Below are 19,236 nucleotides of genomic sequence, written 5' to 3'. Positions count from 1 at the left end.
TTCAAGCCATATGGTTTGATATAATTCTTGAGTATCTTTTGAAAATGAAATTTCCCTAACTCATAGAATGTATTCAAGGATTTATATACACATTACATGGGCATTTTACAAATATTTTATTATTAAACATATTATGAGATATGAAGTGTGTGATTGACTTGTTGGCCACACATATATTCATTAGTGAGGCGCTACTATGAGCCAGAAATGAAGCTTGACTCTAGAAGATTTGGGATGGACCACTTCTCTCATACTCTGTTCTTTGCTCTCATATCCTATCAATAATAACTAAAAAACTCATGATTCGGCAGCTTTCATCATCATAATTGACTAAGTCATCATCATCATCATAAGACCTTTGGGCTGACAAACTTTCTCCTCTTGTTACATAGACATTGGATATAATTATTTAAAGAACTTTATCTATCAATTACAAGGCCTCATAATCATACAAAACCATGAAATATCATGTGTGTATCTATGAATAACTTCCAGATCTTCATAGAAAATCAACATAAATTCTAGATTTGGACCTTCATGATGTTGATGCCATCTATTATAGTCATTGTTTCTCTCCCAAGTCATGGAATGTCTGTTAGGCTCTTGAGCAAAATTCATTTTTACCTTTGTACATTTTCCCACTTATTACTTCCCCTTTAATGCAAGTTCCATTTCATCCCATGAATTAAATTGACACACCAAGTACCACAAATAGCCAAATTATTTTTTAGGGCTTAGGATAAAAAGGAATACCTTCATTTAAAATAATCACATTGGTAAGTTTCTGAAATCCAAGTTTTACACATTAGGAGATATTTATTAGATTATTATATGTTTCATTAGAATATGATCCATAAAAATGGTAGATGTCTAAACATGTGTGTTTCTATACTAAAATTTTATATTTTAGAGGTCTCACTAACCCAAGTGATCGCTTTAAAATTTTAATGTGTAAAATGGTCCTGAAATCGCACTCAAACATACTTTGGGAAATTCTAGGATATGGTTTGACAAATACTAAAATCTTCAGAAAACTGGAGGTTTCAAAATGTTATCAGTACTTAGTCTCCTAAATTTAATATCTAAAAACGCTTGAGGTCAACATAAATTTCACTAATACTTTAAAATTTATCTAAATGATGACTTATGTGATGGACCACTTCAGTGAAAATAGTCTAAAAGTATGAACTATAGTGAGTTGGAGATCAAGTGTGAACCATCATGAACCTCTAGTTATATCAATCAATCTGCTTTGCAATGCTAAAGCCCTAAAAACTATGATTTAATTATAAAATAAAATAAAAAATAATTCATGACAAAACAAAAAATATAACATTTCAAAAATAATAAAAAGGTCCTGATACTATATAGGTAACTATATAATTATTAACATATATTTTATATAATTATTTTTCAGTTTAATCATAGTCCTCTACATTTTTTTCTTATACTCAAACTCATACATAGATTTTTATGCCGACGATAAGATTCCAATTATTAGGTTAATAGCATGAACTTTACAGGGTTTTCTACATTAAAATAATTGTAGACGTGTGTTGTCAAGTCTAAAATACTTCAATATATTTTTGGTAATATTGTGATTTTTTTGGATTTGTTGGTATTTTTAAGGGTTTTTTGACATCATATTCTAGAAGAATTTCTTGGTAATATTGTGATATGAATCATATTTCATTTAGTATGATTTATTTGCAATTTCTGGCCTAAAATTATTTCCCTCCCACATGTCACAATTATTGATAGTAACAGTTTTTGGCAATGATTAGTGCACCTAATCATTGGAAAAAAGATACTATTATGGCATTGCAAATCGTGATGCACCAATAGAATTACCACCACAATTTTATTTTTTAAATCACAGGGATGATGTGGACCAATAGGAAAAACATGATTTAAATTGTAATAAATGTTGATGTAGGGACCGAGAAAATTATTACCTTGAAGTTGACACTTCATGAGTGTTTGCCACAATGTCATTGGTGGAAATAAGAAAATATATTGATATGGCACCGCAATTCACATCGCCACATCATTGCAGAATAATTGTGTTCCTTTTATGGCAAGAATGACACATGTCAGTGTGTCATCAAACAAAAGCATGTTGATGTGGTGTGAAAAGATGCAACCCCACATCAAACACTAATTATTAAGCTAACATACCTTTTCCTTTTTACATGCAGGACACATGTCACTGTCAAACATACTGATCACAGAAAACAAGGAGAAAGTGCCAATAATTAAAGAGGGGTTTTAATGGGATTCAAAAACCATTAAGCGAAAAGGATAAATCGAAGAAGGTGCTGATGAAAAGAGATAAGATTTAGCCAAATAGACAGCTAGAATGTCCCCAACTTTAGATCTTGTTCTCTAACAAATCGAAAGGCTGGTTGAGTTGAAAATATAAGGGTAGCTTCATCTGATCTATTGAGATGTTGATCTTTGTAAAAATATCATTAAAGTTGCTTCATGCATTTGTGGGTGTTTTAAAAGAGAGTGAGTTTATATGATCCATCAAGCTCATTCTTGTTGTCATAAGTGTTTGCAGATAAACAGCACAGAAGAGGGGGAACTCACCTGCACTCTCTATGATGTATGGTAAGTACACTCACCATACGTTGTTTCTTAACATCATCATCTTTAGCTTACATTCATTATATCATCACATGTTACCATCACATTTGTGGGCCTTTAATCTCGTTCTTGATGTCCTACGTATTTGTAGAGAGGCAACACAAAAGATGGGGATCTTACCTGCACTCATAAATTGTTAGCTTACATTCATCTCATCATTCAATCTTACCATCACTTCATGTCTTTACACTTTTTTATCATGTCTTATGCCTTTCACATAATGTCTTTGTCATATTACCATCATACCACATGCAAATTATTCTACAATCACATTTTCGCCTATCTAATTATATTATGATATTGTTATTGTCAATCCCTTCTCTGCTTCACCTCATTCTTATAATCTTGTTCATATCACAATCTCCGATCTCCAATAATTTATGTTAATCATCTTAATCCCCTTGTCTTGCATTTTTCTTGTCTTTATATCTTGTACTTTATATGTATCTCTCCTCATCTCATTAATCACTATTTAAAGAATATGAAATTCTTAATTAGTGCTCCCTGTGCAGATGATCCTATTCATCACCAGCTACATTTATTTATATGTCGGTTTATATTTTTATTGATTAAACCTTAATTTTGACGAATTAAATACCTAGTTTTGAGTTAATTGTCTTTTCGGATGGAAGTATGTTCTTTTTTATTATTTTATAAATATATATATAATATTGGGAACAGTTATTTCATTTTATGGTAAAAGAAAAATGTACTTTCACGCTTGCATCAACAGAAAATGCAAGAACAGTTTCCCATTTCTTGTTTAAAAATTTTGCTGGGTGAAATTTCTCTGCAAGCTCATGAACTTCTTGTTTAAAGTTGACAGTTATATCAATCGACAAATTTCCCATCTCTTATTTTCTTTTTCATGATCCTGCATTCCAAATGGTACAGAAATTCATTATGATAAATCAAAACCATACTGCTCTGTCCTAATTTTAGTAGCTGTACACTTAGGAGTTTCTTTTCATAATTACAGTGTCTTCCAGAGATGACATAAAATACTTCGTGACATTTGGACAATAATAATAGACCGTAAAACTAGAAGGTTAGCTATTTATAAGAAGGCGAATTAAAATCCTTCGAAACACCAGATCGACCTATGCTAAAAATTTGAGCAGAGAGTAGTTAAAAGTTGGAGCTCCCCCGCTTAATTAGAGGTAACGTCATTAATTAGTGGTAACACCGTGGTTATAGATATTAGATAGTATGTACAAGTGGAAACAAATGGACGGTTAAAGAATCATTGCTGCCATCCGCTGGCTTTCTCATCTTATGTGCGTTCTTCCGAGCGACCAACCTGTCATGTCTCGCACCGGAGTCTGAAAAAAAAAAGATTAAATCGTTTGAATAAACGTTTCTACGAGAAAATATCGAGCCAATATCAAAGAGCTATGCATGTGAGAATCAATAGGATAAACGTATTTAGGAGACAATATCGAGCCAATATCAAAGAGCTACGCATGTGAAAATCGTTCGAAAACGTATTTAGGAGACAATGACGACCCAATATCAAAGAGTTATGCATGTGAAAATCGTTGGAATAAAAAGAAGAAAAAAAACGATAGAACAAATGAATTTACGAGACAATATCGACACCATATCAAAGAGCTATGCATTTGGAGATCGTTTGAAAAGACGTTTTTTTCGAGACAATAACGACCCACTCACCCCCCCTTTTATCGATGGAAAAACATTCCAAAACCTGAGCGTTTCGTCCCCTGCTCCGGTCACAATTGTCTGCATGAAGAACGATGTCAACTAATATATCGCACTCGTTGTCCAATAGAAAAAGAGTGTTGGATAGAGATTGAGATATTAAGATGAAAAGGCGCGGTAGAGTACGCAGTGTGTATTGCATGGAGTATGGAGAACAAGATGGAGAAAGAGAGAGCTAGAGAGAGAGCTAGAAACAGAGAAAGATCTAGAAAAAAAAGAGAAAGAGCTGGAGAGAGAGAGAGAATGAAAGAAAGAAAGAAAGAGGGCTAGAGAGAGAGCTAGAAACAGAGAAAGATCTAGAAAAAAAACAGAAAGAGCTGGAGAGAGAGAGAGAATGAAAGAAAGAAAGAAAGAGGGCTAGAGAGAGAGCTAGAAACAGAGAAAGATCTAGAAAAAAAAGAGAAAGAACTAGAGAGAGAGATAAAGAAAGAAAGAAAGAAAGAGGGCTAGAGAGAGAGAAACAGAAAGAGAGAATGAGAAAAAGCGAGAAACCTAAGAAAAAAGAGAGAGAGGGAGAGAGAGGAAGAGAGAGAGGGAGAGAGAGGGAGAGAGAGGAAGAGAGAGAGGGAGAGAGAGGAAGAGAAAGAAAGAGAGAGAGGGAGAGAGAGGAAGAGAAAGAAAGAGAGAGAGAGAGAGAGAGAGAGAGAATGAGAGAAAAAGAAACTGAGTAAGAGAGAGATAATAGAGAGAGAGAGAGAATGAAAGAAAAAGAGAGTAGAGATAGAATGATAGAAAAAGAGAGAGTAGAGAGAAAATGAAAGAACAAGAGAGAGTAGAGATAGAATGATAGAAAACGAGAGAGTAGAGAGAGAGAATGAAAGAAAAAGAGAGATTAGAGATAGAATGATAGAAAAAGAGAGTATAGAGAGAGAATGATAGAAAAAGAGAGTAGAGAGAGAGAATGAAAGAAAAAGAGAGAGAGAGAATGAGAGAAAAAGAGAGAGTAGAGCAGAGAATGATACAAAAAGAGAGAGTTGAGACAGAGAATGATCGAAAAAGAGAGAGTAGAGAGACAGAATCAGAGAAAAAGAGAGAGAGAGTAGGGACAGAGAATGATACAAAAAGAGAGTAGAGACAGAGAATGATACAAAAAGAGAGCGAGTAGAGACACAGAATAATAAAAAAAGAGAGAGTAGAGAGACAAAATCAGAGAAAAAGAGAGAGAGGGATTGAGAGAAAAAGAGAGTAGAGAGACAGAATCAGAGAAAAAGAGAAAATAAGAGAGTAAGAAAGCGAGTAGAGAGAGAGTAGAGAAACAGAATCAGAGGAAGAGAGAAAGAGAGAGTAAGAGAGAGTAAGAGAGTAAGGAAGAGGGTGGAGAGAGAGTAGAGAGATAGAATCAGAGAGAGAGAGAGAGAGAGAGAGATTAAGAGATAGTAGAGAGAGAATGAGAGAAAAAGAGAAAGAGGGTAAGAGAGAGTAGAGAGAATAAGAGAAAAAGAGAAAGAGGGTAAGAGAGAGTAGAGAGAATAAGAGAAAAGAGAGAGTAAGAGAGAGTAGAGAGAATGAGAGAAAGAGAGTAAGAGAGAGTAGAGAGAATGAGAGAAAGAGAGAGAGTAGAGAGAGAATGAGAGAAAAAGAGAAAGTAAGAGAGAGTAGAGAGAGAATGAGAGAAAGAGAGAGAGTAGAGAGAGAACGAGAGAAAAAGAGAAAGTAAGAGAGAGTAGAGAGAGAATGAGAGAAAGAGAGAGAGAGAGAGAGAGAGAGAGAATGAGAGAAAGAGAGAGAGAGAGAGAGAGAGTAAGAGAGTAGAGAGAGAATGAGAGAAAAATAAAGAGTAAGAGAAAGAGTAGAGAGAGTGGAGAGAATTAGAGAAAAAGAGAGAGTAAGAGAGAGTAGAGTGAATTAGAAAAAAAAGAGAGTAAGAGAGAGTAAAGAGAGTAGAGAGAATTAGAGAAAAAGAGAGAGTAAGAGAAAGATTAGAGGGAGTAGAGAGAATTAGGGAAAAAGAGAGAGTAGAGTGAATTTGAGAAAAAGAGAGAGTAAGAGAGAGAAAAGAGAGTAGAGAGAATTACAGAAAAAGAGAGAGAGAAAGTAAAAGAGAGTAGAGATAATTAGAGAAAAAGAGAGAATAAGAGATTGTAGAGAGAATTGGAGAAAATGAGAGAGAAGAAGAGAGAGAGTAGAGAGAATGAGAGACAGTAAGAGAGAATAGAGAGAGACAATTAGAGAGAAAGAGCGAGAGAGAGAGAGTAAGAGAGACAGTAAGAGAGTATACAGAGAGAGAGAGAATTAGAGAAAAAGAGAGAGAATAAGAGAGAGAATGAGAGACTGAGAGAGAAACAGTAAGAGAGAGAGAAAGAGAAAGACAAAGAGAGAGTGTGTGAGAGAGAGAGAAAGTAAGAGAGGCAGTAAGAGACGAGAGAGAGAGAATTAGAGAAAAAGAGAGAGAATGAGAGACCGAGAAAGAGAGAAACAGTAAGAGAGAGAGAAAGAGAGAGTAAGAGAGAGAAGAAAGAAAAGAAGAGAGAGAGAAAGAGAGAAGAAATAAAGGAAATGAGAGAGAGAGAGAGAGTAGAGAATCAGAATCAAAGAAAGAGAGTAAGAGAGAGAGAAAAAGAGAGTGAGAAAGAGAGTAGAGAGAGAGTAGAGAGACAGAATCAGAGAAAAAGAGAAGAGAATACCAGAGGGAGAGAAGAAAGAGAAGAAGAAGGAGAAGAGAGAGAGAGTAAGAGAGAGAGAATAAGTTAAAAAAGAGAGAGTAAGAGAGAGAATAAGTTAAAAAAGAGAGATTAAGAGAGAGAGAGCGAGAGAATGAGTTAGAAAGAGAGAGAACAAAAAGAGAGAGAGTAAGAAAGAGAGACAGAATAAGTTTAAAAAAGAGAGAGTAAGAAAGAGAGAGAGAGAGAGAATGAGTTAAAAAAGAGAGAGTAAGAGAGAGAGAGAATGAGTTAAAGAGAGAGCGAGAGAATAAGTTAAGGAGACAGAGAGTGAAAGAGAGAGAGAGAGAGAATGAGTTAGAGAGGGAGAGAGAGTGAGAGAGAGAATGAGTTAAAGAGAGGGAGTGAGAATAAGAGAGAGAGAGAGAGAGAGAATGAGTTAAAGAGAGGGAGTGAGTTTAAGAGAGAGAGAGAGAGAATGAGTTAAAGAGAGAGAGAGAGAGTGAGATAAAGAGAGAGAGAGAGAGAGAGAGAGAGAGAGAGAGAGAGAGAGAGAGAGAGAGAGAGAGAGAGAGAGAGAGAGAGAGAGAGAGAGAGAGAGAGAGAATGAGTTAAAGAGAGAGAGAGAGAGAGAGAGAGAGAGAGAATGAGTTAAAGAAAGAGAGTGAGAGTAGAAGAGAGAGAGAGAGAGAGAATGAGTTAAAGAGAGATTGAGAGTAAGAGAGAGAGAGAATGAGTTAAAGAAAGAGAGTGAGAGTAAGAGAGAGAGAGAGAGAGAGAGAGAATAAGTTAAAGAGAGGGAGTGAGTGTGAGAGAGAGAGAGAGAGAGAGAGAGAATGAGTTAAAGCGAGAGAGTGAGAGTAGGAGAGAGAGAGAATGAGTTAAAGAGAGAGAGTGAGAGTAAGAGAGAGAGAGAGAGAATGAGTTAAAGAGAGAGAGTGAGAGTGAGAGAGAGAGAGAGAATGAGTTAAAGAGAGAGAGTGAGAGAGAGAATGAGTAAAGAGAGAATGAGTTAAAGAGAGGGAGTGAGAGTAAGAGAGAGAGAGAGAGAGAGAGAGAATGAGTTAAAGAGAGAGAGTGAGAGTGAGAGAGAGAGAGAGAATGAGTTAAAGAGAGAGAGTGAGAGAGAGAATGAGTAAAGAGAGAGTGAGAGTAAGAGAGAGAGAATGAGTTAAAGAGAGGGAGTGAAAGTAAGAGAGAGAGAGAATGAGTTAAAGAGAGAGAATGACTTAAAGAGAGAGAGAGAGAGAGAGAGAGAATGAGTTAAAGAGAGAGAGTGAGAGAGAGAATGAGTAAAGAGAGAGTGAGAGTAAGAGAGAGAGAATGAGTTAAAGAGAGGGAGTGAAAGTAAGAGAGAGAGAGAGAGAGAGAGTGAGTTAAAGAGAGAGTGAAAGTAAGAGAGAGAGAGAGAGACAGAGAATGACTTAAAGAGAGAGAGAGAGGGAATAAGTTAAAGAGAGAGAGAGTGTGTGTGACAGATAGATAGAATGAGTTAAAGAGAGAGAGTGAGACTAAGAGAGAGAGAGAGAGAAAGAATGACTTAAAGAGAGAGAGAGAGGGGAATGAGTTAAAGAGAGAGAGAGAGGGGAATGAGTTAAAGAGAGAGAGAGAGAGAGAGAGAATGAGTTAAAGAGAGAGAGTGAGAGTAAAAGAGAGAGAGAGAAAATGAGTTAAAGAGAGAGAGAGAGAGTAAGAGAGAGTTAGAGAGAGAGAGAGAGAGAGAGAATGAGTTAGAGAGAGAGAGGATGAGTTAAAGAGAGAGAATGAGTGAGAGAGAGAATGAATGAGTTAAAGAGAGAGAATGAGAGTAAGAGAGAGAGAGAGAATGAGTTAAAGAGAGAGAGAGAGAATGAGTTAAAGAGAGAAAGAGTGAGAGAGAGAATGATTTAAAGAGAGAGAGAGAGAGAGAGTGAGAGTAAGAGCGAGAGAGAGAGAGAGAAGGAGTTGAAGAGAGAGAATGAGTTAAAGAGATAAAGAGAGAGAGAGAATGAGTTAAAGAGAGAGAGAGAGTGAGAGAGATAATGAGTTAAAGAGAGAGAAAGTGAGAGAGAGAGAGAATGAGTTAAAGAGAGAGAGTGAGAGAGAGAGAGAATGAGTTAAAGAGAGAGAGTGAGAGTAAGAGAGAGAGAGAGAGAGAATGAGCTGGAGAGAGAGAGAGAGAATGGGTTAAAGAGAGACAGCGAGAGAGAGAGAACGAGTTAAAGAGAGACAGTGAGAGTAAAAGAGAGAGAGAGAGAGAGAGAATGAGTGAAAGAGAGATAGTGAGGAAGAGAGAATAAGTTAAAGGGAGAGAGAGAGAGAGAGAAGAAAGAGAAGAGAGAGAGAGAGAGTATGAGAGACTAAGACAGAGGGAGGATGAGAGAAAGAGAGAGAGAGAGACAGAGAGAGAGAGTAAGAGAGACTGAGAGAGGGCGAATGAGAGACTAAGAGAGGGAGAATGAGATAAAGATAGAGAGAGCGTAAGAGAGACTGAGAGAGAGGGAGAATGAGAGAAAGAGAGAGAGAGAGAGAGAGAGAGAGTAAGAGAGACTAAGAGAGAGGGAGAATGAGAGAAAGATAGAGAGAGCGTAAGAGAGACAAAGAGAGAGGGAGAATGAGAGAGAGAGTGTGTGTGTAAGAGAGACAAAGAGAGAGGGAGAATGAGAGAAAGAGAGAGAGAGAGAGAGAGAGAGAGAGTAAGAGAGACTAAGAGAGAGGGAGAATGAGAGAAAGATAGAGACAGCGTAAGAGAGACTAAGAGAGAGGGAGAATGAGAGAGAGAGTGTGTGTAAGAGAGACAAAGAGAGAGGGAGAATGAGAGAAAGAGAGAGAGAGAGAGTAAGAGAGACTAAGAGAGAGGGAGAATGAGAGAAAGATAGAGACAGCGTAAGAGAGACAAAGAGAGAGGGAGAATGAGAGAGAGAGTGTGTGTAAGAGAGACAAAGAGAGAGGGAGAATGAGAGAAAGAGAGAGAGAGAGAGTAAGAGAGACTAAGAGAGAGGGAGAATGAGAGAGAGAGAGAGAGTAAGAGAGACTAAGAGAGAGGGAGAATGAGAGAGAGAGAGAGTAAGAGAGACTAAGAGAGAGGGAGAATGAGAGAGAGAGAGAGTAAGAGAGAGAGAGAGAGAAGAAGAAGAAGAAGAAGAAGAAGAAGAAGAAGAAAGAGAAGAGGAGAGAGAGAGAGAGATCTAGAATGAGAGAGAAAGAGAGCAAGAAAGAGACATGAAAACCGAGAAAGAAAGGTAGAAAGCGAGAATAAGAGAGAGAATAAGAGAGAGAGAGAGAGAGAGAGAGAGAGATTACTTGTCCATCGGGGGAGACTGCTAGATAGAGAACGCGAAGAGTGTGCCCAGTGAGAGTCGCCACCTGCAACAAACAAGAGGAGCACCGGCTAAGGACACGCGGCGTTCATCCATCCGTTAACAACAGGCGCAGCCGGACGGAACACCCTCAATTTCTGGCCCCCCGTACCTTGGCGAGCGAAGGGTACTTCCACACCATGATCTGGTTCTGAGAGTACCCGTGTGTGCTGACAAGCTCGTTCACGTTCTTACCCCACGCCAGATTGCACACCTGCTCTCATAACGATGGTTATGATGATGAAGAAGACGATTATGATAAAGTCAAGACGACGATACGATGAAAATGATGTAGTTATGATGATCATACGACAACTATGTGAATAATGATTCTGATAGAGCGAGGATGATAATGATTTTGATAGTGTGAGGATGATGATGATGATTATAGTGAGGATGATGCTGATGATAATGAGATGATTATAATGAGGACGATGGTGATAATAATGATGATGATGATGATGATGATTAATGAGGAAGATGGAGATGATAATAATGATGATTATAATGAGGAAGATGGAGATGATAATAATGATGATTATAATGAGGAAGATGGAGATGATAATAATGATGAGGATGATCATGATGATTATAATGAGGAGGATGGAGATGATACTAATGATGATGATTATAATGTGGAAGATGGAGATGATAATAATGATGAGGATGAGGATGATGATTATAATGAGGAAGATGGAGATGATATTAATGATGATGATCATTAGAATGAGAATGATGGTGATGATAATAATGAGGATGATGGTGATAATTAGAATGAGAATGATGGTGATGATTATTATGAGGATGATGGTGATGATTAGAATGAGGATGATGGTGATGATTAGGATGAGAATGATGGTGATGATTATTATGAGGATGATGGTGATGATTAGAATGAGGATGATGGTGATGATTAGAATGAGGATGATGGTGATGATTAAAATGATGACGGCGATATGATGATATCATGGCGATGTAGTGATCGTGATGATGTGTCGAAGATGAAGTAATGAGGATGATGATGATGATGATGGGTACGAGGAAAAAACCTGGCTGCCGGTGTCGACGGAGTTGAGCTGGGTACCGTTCTTGGTGTTCCAGAAGCGGATGCAGCGGTCAGCCGTTCCACCGCCGGAGGCCAGCAATCCGTGCCGGTGCGGCGACCAGGCTATGGCCTTCACCGCCGCCGTGTGCTCAGAAAGCCTGTGCACCGGTTGCTGCTGCGAGTGCTGGCTCCATATCAACAGCTGTTTCACGCACCACCACGACTTGATGAATCACCCTTAAAGACCTGTTCATTCCTCTCACACATCTCTAGATACATACGTGGATAGACTGCTAGATAGATCAAAAGATGGATAGACTGTAGACATAGTCGTTATGTTCTGTTCGTTTAAAACAAACAAAAAATTTGCATAAAAGAACTGCACAGGGGTCTGTTCGTTGTTCTGTCCTTTTTTGTGCAAAAATTAGAACAGATGTTCGAACAATTCGCACAATCTGAACAAAATTCTCACAATTCGCACAGAATTCACACATGTTGTAAAATTCGCTCGAATTCGCACAAAACTCGCACTATTCGAACAAAATTCGCACAAAATTCGCACAGTCCGAACTGCACACTGGTCTGTGCGATGTTCTGTGCAAATTCGTTTTTATTGTGTTCGGATAACCAAACAGAACGAATAATTCGCACAAATTCGCACAAAGAGAACAGGACAACCATGTCTAATAGACAGCTACATACAAGGATAAATACATATATAAATAACCGGCATGTAGCTAAATTGGGAATTGAGTTTGCATAGATTGGGAATTGAGTTTGCATAGATTACCTGGTTATCATTCCCTCCGGAAGCGAGCTCTCTATCGTCATGAGACCACTTCAACCCGCAAACCTGAGCGATCGTAGATGGAAATCCGTTGTTATCAATCGAGCTAACCAGAAAAAATGTTAGATAGTACAAAATAAATAAAGATCGAGCTCCCCATAAATCCAATAAGATCGCATAAAATAAATAAAAGAAGTAATAATCGAGCTACCCAGAACCAAATAAGATACCATAAAATATATAAAATAAATTTTGACTTAACCATAAATAAAAACAACGTGAAGCAAAAATAAATAAACAACCCAGAAGAAGATCTGACCTCTGAACGATGGCCGACGAACTTACTGACGTAGTCGCTCGAGACTCGAAGATCATGTTGCAGGATGTTCTTATCTCTACTCCCGGAAGACAAAACGCAAGAGCTCCAGGCCAGCACTCCGGCCCTCGTCTGATGCCCTCTCATGCTTCTTATTCTCTTGCCCCGCGCCCCATCCCATATCTAACTCAAACCATAGTCCGCACCAAATAAATTCACCAAAGTTGTCCAATTATCAAACCCATCCAAGTTTAAAGCTCACCTGAACCTCACCGAGGCTGGTTCCGATGGCAAGGTAAGATCCTTCTCGTGTCCACTGCACGCCGCAGACGCTGTCTCGGGGGCCCAAGTTGCAGAGCTTCGTCACCTGATTTCATAATAAAGAACATGAAAGTTTAGAATTTTATCTGCGTAGAATAATCCAAGAAATCATGAAAGTTGAGTACTTTGTACCTTGCTGGTGGATGCAGACCACAGATAAACGCAGGAGCTAAGTCCCACGGCCAGCGTGTTCTGCGACGACCAGTCCACGAGATTAAGGTAGAAGTCGTCCTGCAGAGAGGGCGCATCCAGGACCTGCCAATTCCCTCGTCTCTCAAATTTTAATTTCCTTGGAGAACAATTGTATGTATTATTCTAGATTGTAAGCTCTCATAAAAAAATCCCAGTTAAACGATTCAGTTAAATTAAAAGGATGTTTTAGACATTCCAATTGATATGCTAAGTAAACAAGATTAAGTTTCTTCTTGTTGTGGTTCCTATAAATATGAACTGAACTTCTCTAAGAGCCCAAGTTTCAAACTGTTGACCGAAAAAACTGCCCCACAATCAATTGTACCAAAGCAATTTTGATAATCGCATCATTCTGAAGAATGCAGAGCAATAAGATCCTCTAGTTCAGTTTATAATCACCGTGATTCAGAATTGTAAGTTTCGTGTTCTTCACCGAGATGAAGATCATCAACGTACCTTGTGAGGGGTCTTGGGGATCTTCCTGGGAGCCTTGGGAGGGGTGGAGACCTCGCCAAGAGCGCAGCCTTCGCTCGCCGAGGCCGCTCCCGAGAACAGCGAGCTCGGCGTAGAGTGATCCGTCTTGAATCGGAAGAGATTCTTGTTAGGGCTGATCGGATTCGGCTGTCCGGAGGGGGAATTGGGCGTCGCGTCCTGCCCTAGAAGCTCCGCCATGAGCAGCCTGGAGTAGACCTCGTTGCCTCCTTCCTTGGCGGGCGACGCCATCTCCCCGAGTGCGAAGTTCTGAAGCCGAGAAGATGAACGGCAGGGAATGAATCGATCGCTGTAGGTCGTTTTCGACGGCGAGGATGTCTTCACCGGCGAGAGCGCTGCCGCCGGCGTGTCGAGGCGGAGCGAAGTTTCCATCCCCGCCGGCAAGTTTAAGCGCGTCTTCCTCGATTCCATCTTCCCTTGAAGCTATGGCGACTTCTTCTGAGAATCGCCAAGGTTGAGGAGCGATGAAGGTTGAGGAAGAAGAAGAAGAAGAAGAAGCTGCGCCGGCAACGGTCACTGCCCCAGGCCGGAGCTTGCAGGGTGAGGAAAGACGTGTATAGCCGTTGGAACATGTTTGAATGGTGAGCAGTGGATTTGTGGTTTAGTCCTCTAAAATTAGTGGTTCTGACATCTGGGTCCTTTAACTTTTATTATTGCCGCAAGAGTCTCAACTGTTATCTTTAGTGGGTGAGGTAGAGAGAAGGATTCGTCTTTTGAAGCTTTGTATTCTCAAAAAAAGAGAGTGAGGATACTACTTGGAGGGAGAGAGATGGATAGAGGGGAGAGTGATGGAATATATAAATATTTTTTATTCAAAATGATATAAAATGATTCCCCATCTCTGTGGAATTTGTGTGTTTATTAATAAATTGGGTATTACGGGAAAATGATAATATATGATTTACGCTTCCTAACATAATAAATTTAATGTGAAAGTCGTGGAAAAATCATAGTGTCACCATGTTATGTTTTAATTATGGAGAACGTAAAGTTCACCTTGCCCAAACAAATTTAAAGCATATATATATATACACACACACATGAGACTGATTCTCAAAATTTTCCTTCCAAAACTGGGGTCCAGTTTATTGCCATTGTTCTAAACTTATTGGATTTTTCCAAATGTTTCCAGTTTTTTGGATTTTTAGGACTTTTTGTGAGGTGAGACAATGGAGTAAATGGCCATCGCTAAAATATATTTTTAAGGTTTTGATAAATATGTAATAGTTTATTGTGTGATGAATGATTAGATGCATATTCCTTAATATGCATTGAATCAATTGAATAATTTACAACATCCAAGCAGTGTCTCCATTCATGTATTGGTAAATGGCATAGATTTAGTCAAGACCTAGTTTAAGGCAAGTCAACATATGGAAAAAAATGGGAAAATATCAATTTTTAAAAAATTGAAAATTTAGCCTTTACTACATATCATAATGAACTCAAGTGAATAACTTCAATCATAGATAAATTAGAGCTTGACTTAGATATAGAGACTAGCATAGGTCATACAACTTTTATGTTGCTATCAACAACTAAATTCATGGAATTCTCACTTCAAAATTTTATTGAATAAATTTTATTAAACTAAGGTTTTTGTGTCTTGTGAGTTAAGCATTATGTTTCACTTGGTGTTTCAATAAATTCAAAATTATTCAACAACCACATAATATCTTTTTTCAATTTTGGAGGAAAACATTTCGTCCAATATCCATGAAGTTTGGTGGGTATTTTCAAATTAGTTTTCTTGATTTAGGAAGTTTAAGATCATAATTGATAGGAATTTTTCTATTTTATAGGGTGCATTTTTTGGGTTCGGTGCCTTGGTTCGTCCGAGGAAAACCCATTTCCATGGATGCGAAAGAGTGTCGATTGATTTACAATCGATCTTTAAAATAAAATATTGAATATACCTTGTGGGGAACTCGTTCCACCCTTGACTTTGTTGTTCCCAGATCGTTCTGAAGTCGTTCACGCGTCCGGTCTCTAAAAGTATCCACACGACCACTAGGCGCTTGGATCTCCACATCTTCTTCTTAGACTCTTCTTAAAAATCTAGAAGGTCTCCTCACCATGAAGACACTCTCCCTTGGATGAGTGGAGAAGATAATGGAGAAAGGGAGGGCCTCTCAAATCAGCCTTGCATGAGTGCTTAAAAATGAGACCCCTTTACCTCTTTATATTTCACTTAAGGTTTTTCTCAAAAACCCTACAAAGTAAAATATATCAACCAATGCCCTTATGACCTTGTGCGTGTGACCCTCTAGGGCCATGTATCATTCTAGTTAATGAATTTAGTGGCCCGATAAAATTTATTGACCAACCTTATTAATTAACTATATCAACATATAGATTAATAAATAAGGATCGATTTAACCAAATCGATAGGTTAATTTTCGAGCCCGTGGGATGCCAAGCTATACCTCGTGCTCTAGAAGATACCGAGTAGTCTTGAACTCTCTCATGGAACCTTTACCGTCACCACTAACCGTATATGTATAATCCATCATCCGCTTGAGACTCTCGAACGACTTAGGGAATGGATTATCGTCAAACCCTAATCCGTCATTCGATTAGTACTGATGTGTAACGGGGATCATTGGACTACTCGTTCTCCAAAATCCTCACTACCATGACCAGAGATTTTTGTGCATCGCCTTCCTTGAGTCAATCTCCTCTTAAACCGCGAGCGGATGATCCCCTCTTGACCACTCAATCATCTCTGTAAGCTTCTTACTACATCCGATCTATAACTTATTTGAATCCCATGATTAGAGGCTCATAAATCATAGTCAAAACGTAGCCGTCCACTCACGAGATGTCATTGGTGGCTCAGGTCAGTGGATCACTTATACAACCGTGACTTGAATCAACCTGATTGGCATTTAGGTACAATACTATTCAGGGATGTGTATGGATCAATTCAGTGAACTCTTTCTCCAAAGAGCACCCACTCTTTGTCCTTAGTGTCGCCACACTAATAGCCACATGATCAGCTATACTTATCGTATAAGTAGGATCAACTAGTGCTATTCTATCAGGATAATTTGATGTCTGTATCGACTATCTATCGAATAAGAATATTTTAGAATACATTTTTAAATACTAGATATCACTGCATTATGATCTCATCATATTCACTAAGTCATTGCACGTATTCATGGACTTAATTATAAACACCACACAAAATAATAATGAACGTAAATATTTTAGTCAATGAACTTAAATAAACATGGTAGTGTGATTGGCTTGACGGCCACATAATATCCATCAGCATCAACGTGTTAATGCTTGGAAAAAATAAAAACAAATGCATGGAAAATATTGTGAAATCCCTTGGGATATGTTACAGACCACCAAATCAAAAGGGTTGGATAGTGAATGTGTTTTCATATCATTTATCATCATTTTATATATACACGGGATTAAAATAGTGCTTGTGACCATTTCTTTCATAATATTCACATTATCCATGCATATAAATTTTATTGTATATTTTTATATTATTACATTATAGTTAAACATGTACTATGCTTGAAGTGTAGCCCAAAGTTATTGTGGATTTTTCATTAGATATTGTGATGTGCTTGAAAATTTTAGAATTAGTTAAAACGATTTCATTAATAAGCTATTTATTTAAACCAGAAAGTAAAATTAAAAATAGTTTTAAAATTAATTTAGGATTTATGGGATTACCAAATTGATATTGCAGGATGCATTTTTGGCTTGGCAATGTGTGGATTGATACACTGAGTTAGCTGGTTGCGAGAGTAGACCCACAAACTAATGGATCGGGTAGCAGATCAGGTTGACATGGCAAAGGATGTGGACTCAACCCGTGCTGATTCAACCTAAAATATAAGAAAGATGTGGATGCTTGACCAGCATTTTTTCGCCACATCAGTATTGGATGCTCAAGAACATTTTCAATCACTGTTGTGTTATCTTCATCAGCAAGCCAGCCAAAGATCTGTCTTTTATTTTCTCTCCCTTAATGCTCCTATTTTCCTTGTGATAAGACTCCGAGATAATGCAGCCTCGAAGAGCATACGACATGCCAAAATTTGTGCTTGGATCTTTTGTTGGGATTTTGTAGCCTCAATCAACTCGATCTGAAATTAGTTTTGAAGCAGAAAACTAAATCAAAGGAGAAACATCAAATCAAGTTACCTTTTGAGGGATTGAATCTATGATTTCTTCATTCCTTCGATGAGTCTCTTTGAGATGTCAAGATATGTCCTATAGACTTATCCACACAAACTTTTGACCATTGTATATCCTTGTTTTTTACACAAACTGTGGTGTCAAAATGTTGATTTCCTCACCATCTAGTCTCAGGGGAATCAAGACATGGGAAGAGGAAGAGATTAGAGGGGAGGGCACTAAAGAATGTCTCACATGGGTATCAAAGGTGAGCCATATCCCCCATATTTTACTCTACAATATAATTACATAAAAATTCCCATGATTTTTAATAAAAGCCGCCACAAATATTATGTTCAGCACTTTAATAAAGTTGTATGATAAAAAAATGGGTCTTCTTCATTGATTACGACCCAATCAAGGATGATATAATGACTAACTCATTATTCCAATATCATCCTTATCACTCTGCAATGATCATCTTGAATTTAGTAATAGTTATCCCCTTTCATTTTTTTCTCCCCTTGACAATGTATTATTTACATGTATCCCCTCTCTGTTCACTGATCACTGTTCAAACAATATTAAATCCTTGATTAGTGTTCCCCATGGAGACTACTCATACTCATCACTAACTAGATTTACTTGGGTGAGCACATTGTTATATATTTTAATTAAACTCAAAAGTACCATAAACAAATAAAATCTTAATTTTGAGTTTATGAATGCCCTCACAGAAAGCTTTTTTTCAGAAGATATCATTGCTCTCGCAGAAAGTGTTCGCATAAGCTTCAGGCGACTTAAAGTAAAGTAGTTACATACTATATTAAAAATATGTGATAAAAAGTACAAACTATCTTATTGAATATCATGTTTATTATCAGAAAAAATGGATATCCAACACGGATATCCAGTATAGTCATCTATCCCAAAGATGAAGATGGATGTCAATATCGAGATGGATGACAATATCAGGTATTTAATAAAATAAATATCCAAATTGCCCTTTCTAATATCCAAATCTTTATCGTCATCTGATATCAGGTATGGGATGGCCAAACACTAGCCTCAGCTAGAAGGGCTACTGAGGAGCAACATATCAAAGTTCTTCACTATGAATTTGTACAAAAAAATATATCTATTTTTTGTATTTCTATGTCATTCCCAAAGTTATTTTACCTTGTAATTAATGGTGCGGATCCCACATTATTAGTGGCAGATCTGTTACCACATAATGTATAAACACTAGAAATTTTTTCCCCTAAAAATGGGTTTCTCTTCTATCAATCTTGCCTCCCCGTTGCTATTTGTGCTTTGCCTCTGGTTTTTCCCAACTGGGGAGCGTGATGTGGGTGCTCCTGGCATGTTCATGTCAATACCTCTCTCTTGCATTCTCCGGTAGAGCTAATAAAAACTCAAAAATTCTAAAAAAATGGAATACCTCATAAAACTCATATATAATGTCCACAATTTTAGATAGTAGTGTTCTTACTTTAGAACCAAAACTCTCTACAAACGATGATAAGTTATCATGTTAGCAGTAATTTATAGAGATAGTCGGGAAATGAAATAGTGTGAGGTGGCAAGTAAGAACATCTATCATTTTTCAGGCTACGTACATTTAAAAAAAG

The 19,236-nt window shown here is 37.7% G+C and overlaps 1 protein-coding gene across 1 annotated transcript; it reads right to left on the bottom strand.

Annotated features, from left to right (window-relative positions):
- Nucleotides 1-3,803: 3,803 nt before the first annotated feature.
- On the bottom strand, nucleotides 3,804-14,008 carry FZR3 (FIZZY-related 3). Its single transcript, XM_078589330.1, has 10 exons — nucleotides 13,424-14,008; nucleotides 12,908-13,030; nucleotides 12,717-12,821; nucleotides 12,458-12,637; nucleotides 12,142-12,204; nucleotides 11,356-11,553; nucleotides 10,419-10,520; nucleotides 10,251-10,313; nucleotides 4,321-4,389; nucleotides 3,804-3,971 (listed from the first exon to the last, which is right to left on the bottom strand). The coding sequence occupies exons 1-10, from the start codon at nucleotides 13,868-13,870 to the stop codon at nucleotides 3,918-3,920; spliced, it is 1,404 nt and encodes a 467-aa protein (XP_078445456.1). The 5' UTR covers nucleotides 13,871-14,008; the 3' UTR covers nucleotides 3,804-3,917.
- Nucleotides 14,009-19,236: the final 5,228 nt, after the last annotated feature.

Source organism: Wolffia australiana, chromosome 17, assembly GCF_029677425.1.
Source record: "Wolffia australiana isolate 7733 chromosome 17, ASM2967742v1".
Taxonomy (NCBI): domain Eukaryota; kingdom Viridiplantae; phylum Streptophyta; class Magnoliopsida; order Alismatales; family Araceae; genus Wolffia; species Wolffia australiana.
Note: the sequence above shows the minus strand (reverse complement) of the source record. Positions and strands in the feature narration are given on the sequence as shown.

Excerpts from the sequence above, each read along its gene's own strand:
- FZR3 (XM_078589330.1), bottom strand. The coding sequence starts at position 13,870 with ATGGAATCGAGGAAGACGCGCTTAAACTTGCCGGCGGGGATGGAAACT. Across the intron at positions 10,521-11,355 it reads CCGTCGACACCGGCAGCCAG|GTGTGCAATCTGGCGTGGGG; the intron begins GTTTTTTCCTCG and ends TTATGAGAGCAG. Across the intron at positions 4,390-10,250 it reads CAGTCTCCCCCGATGGACAA|ACAATTGTGACCGGAGCAGG; the intron begins GTAATCTCTCTC and ends TTCTTCATGCAG.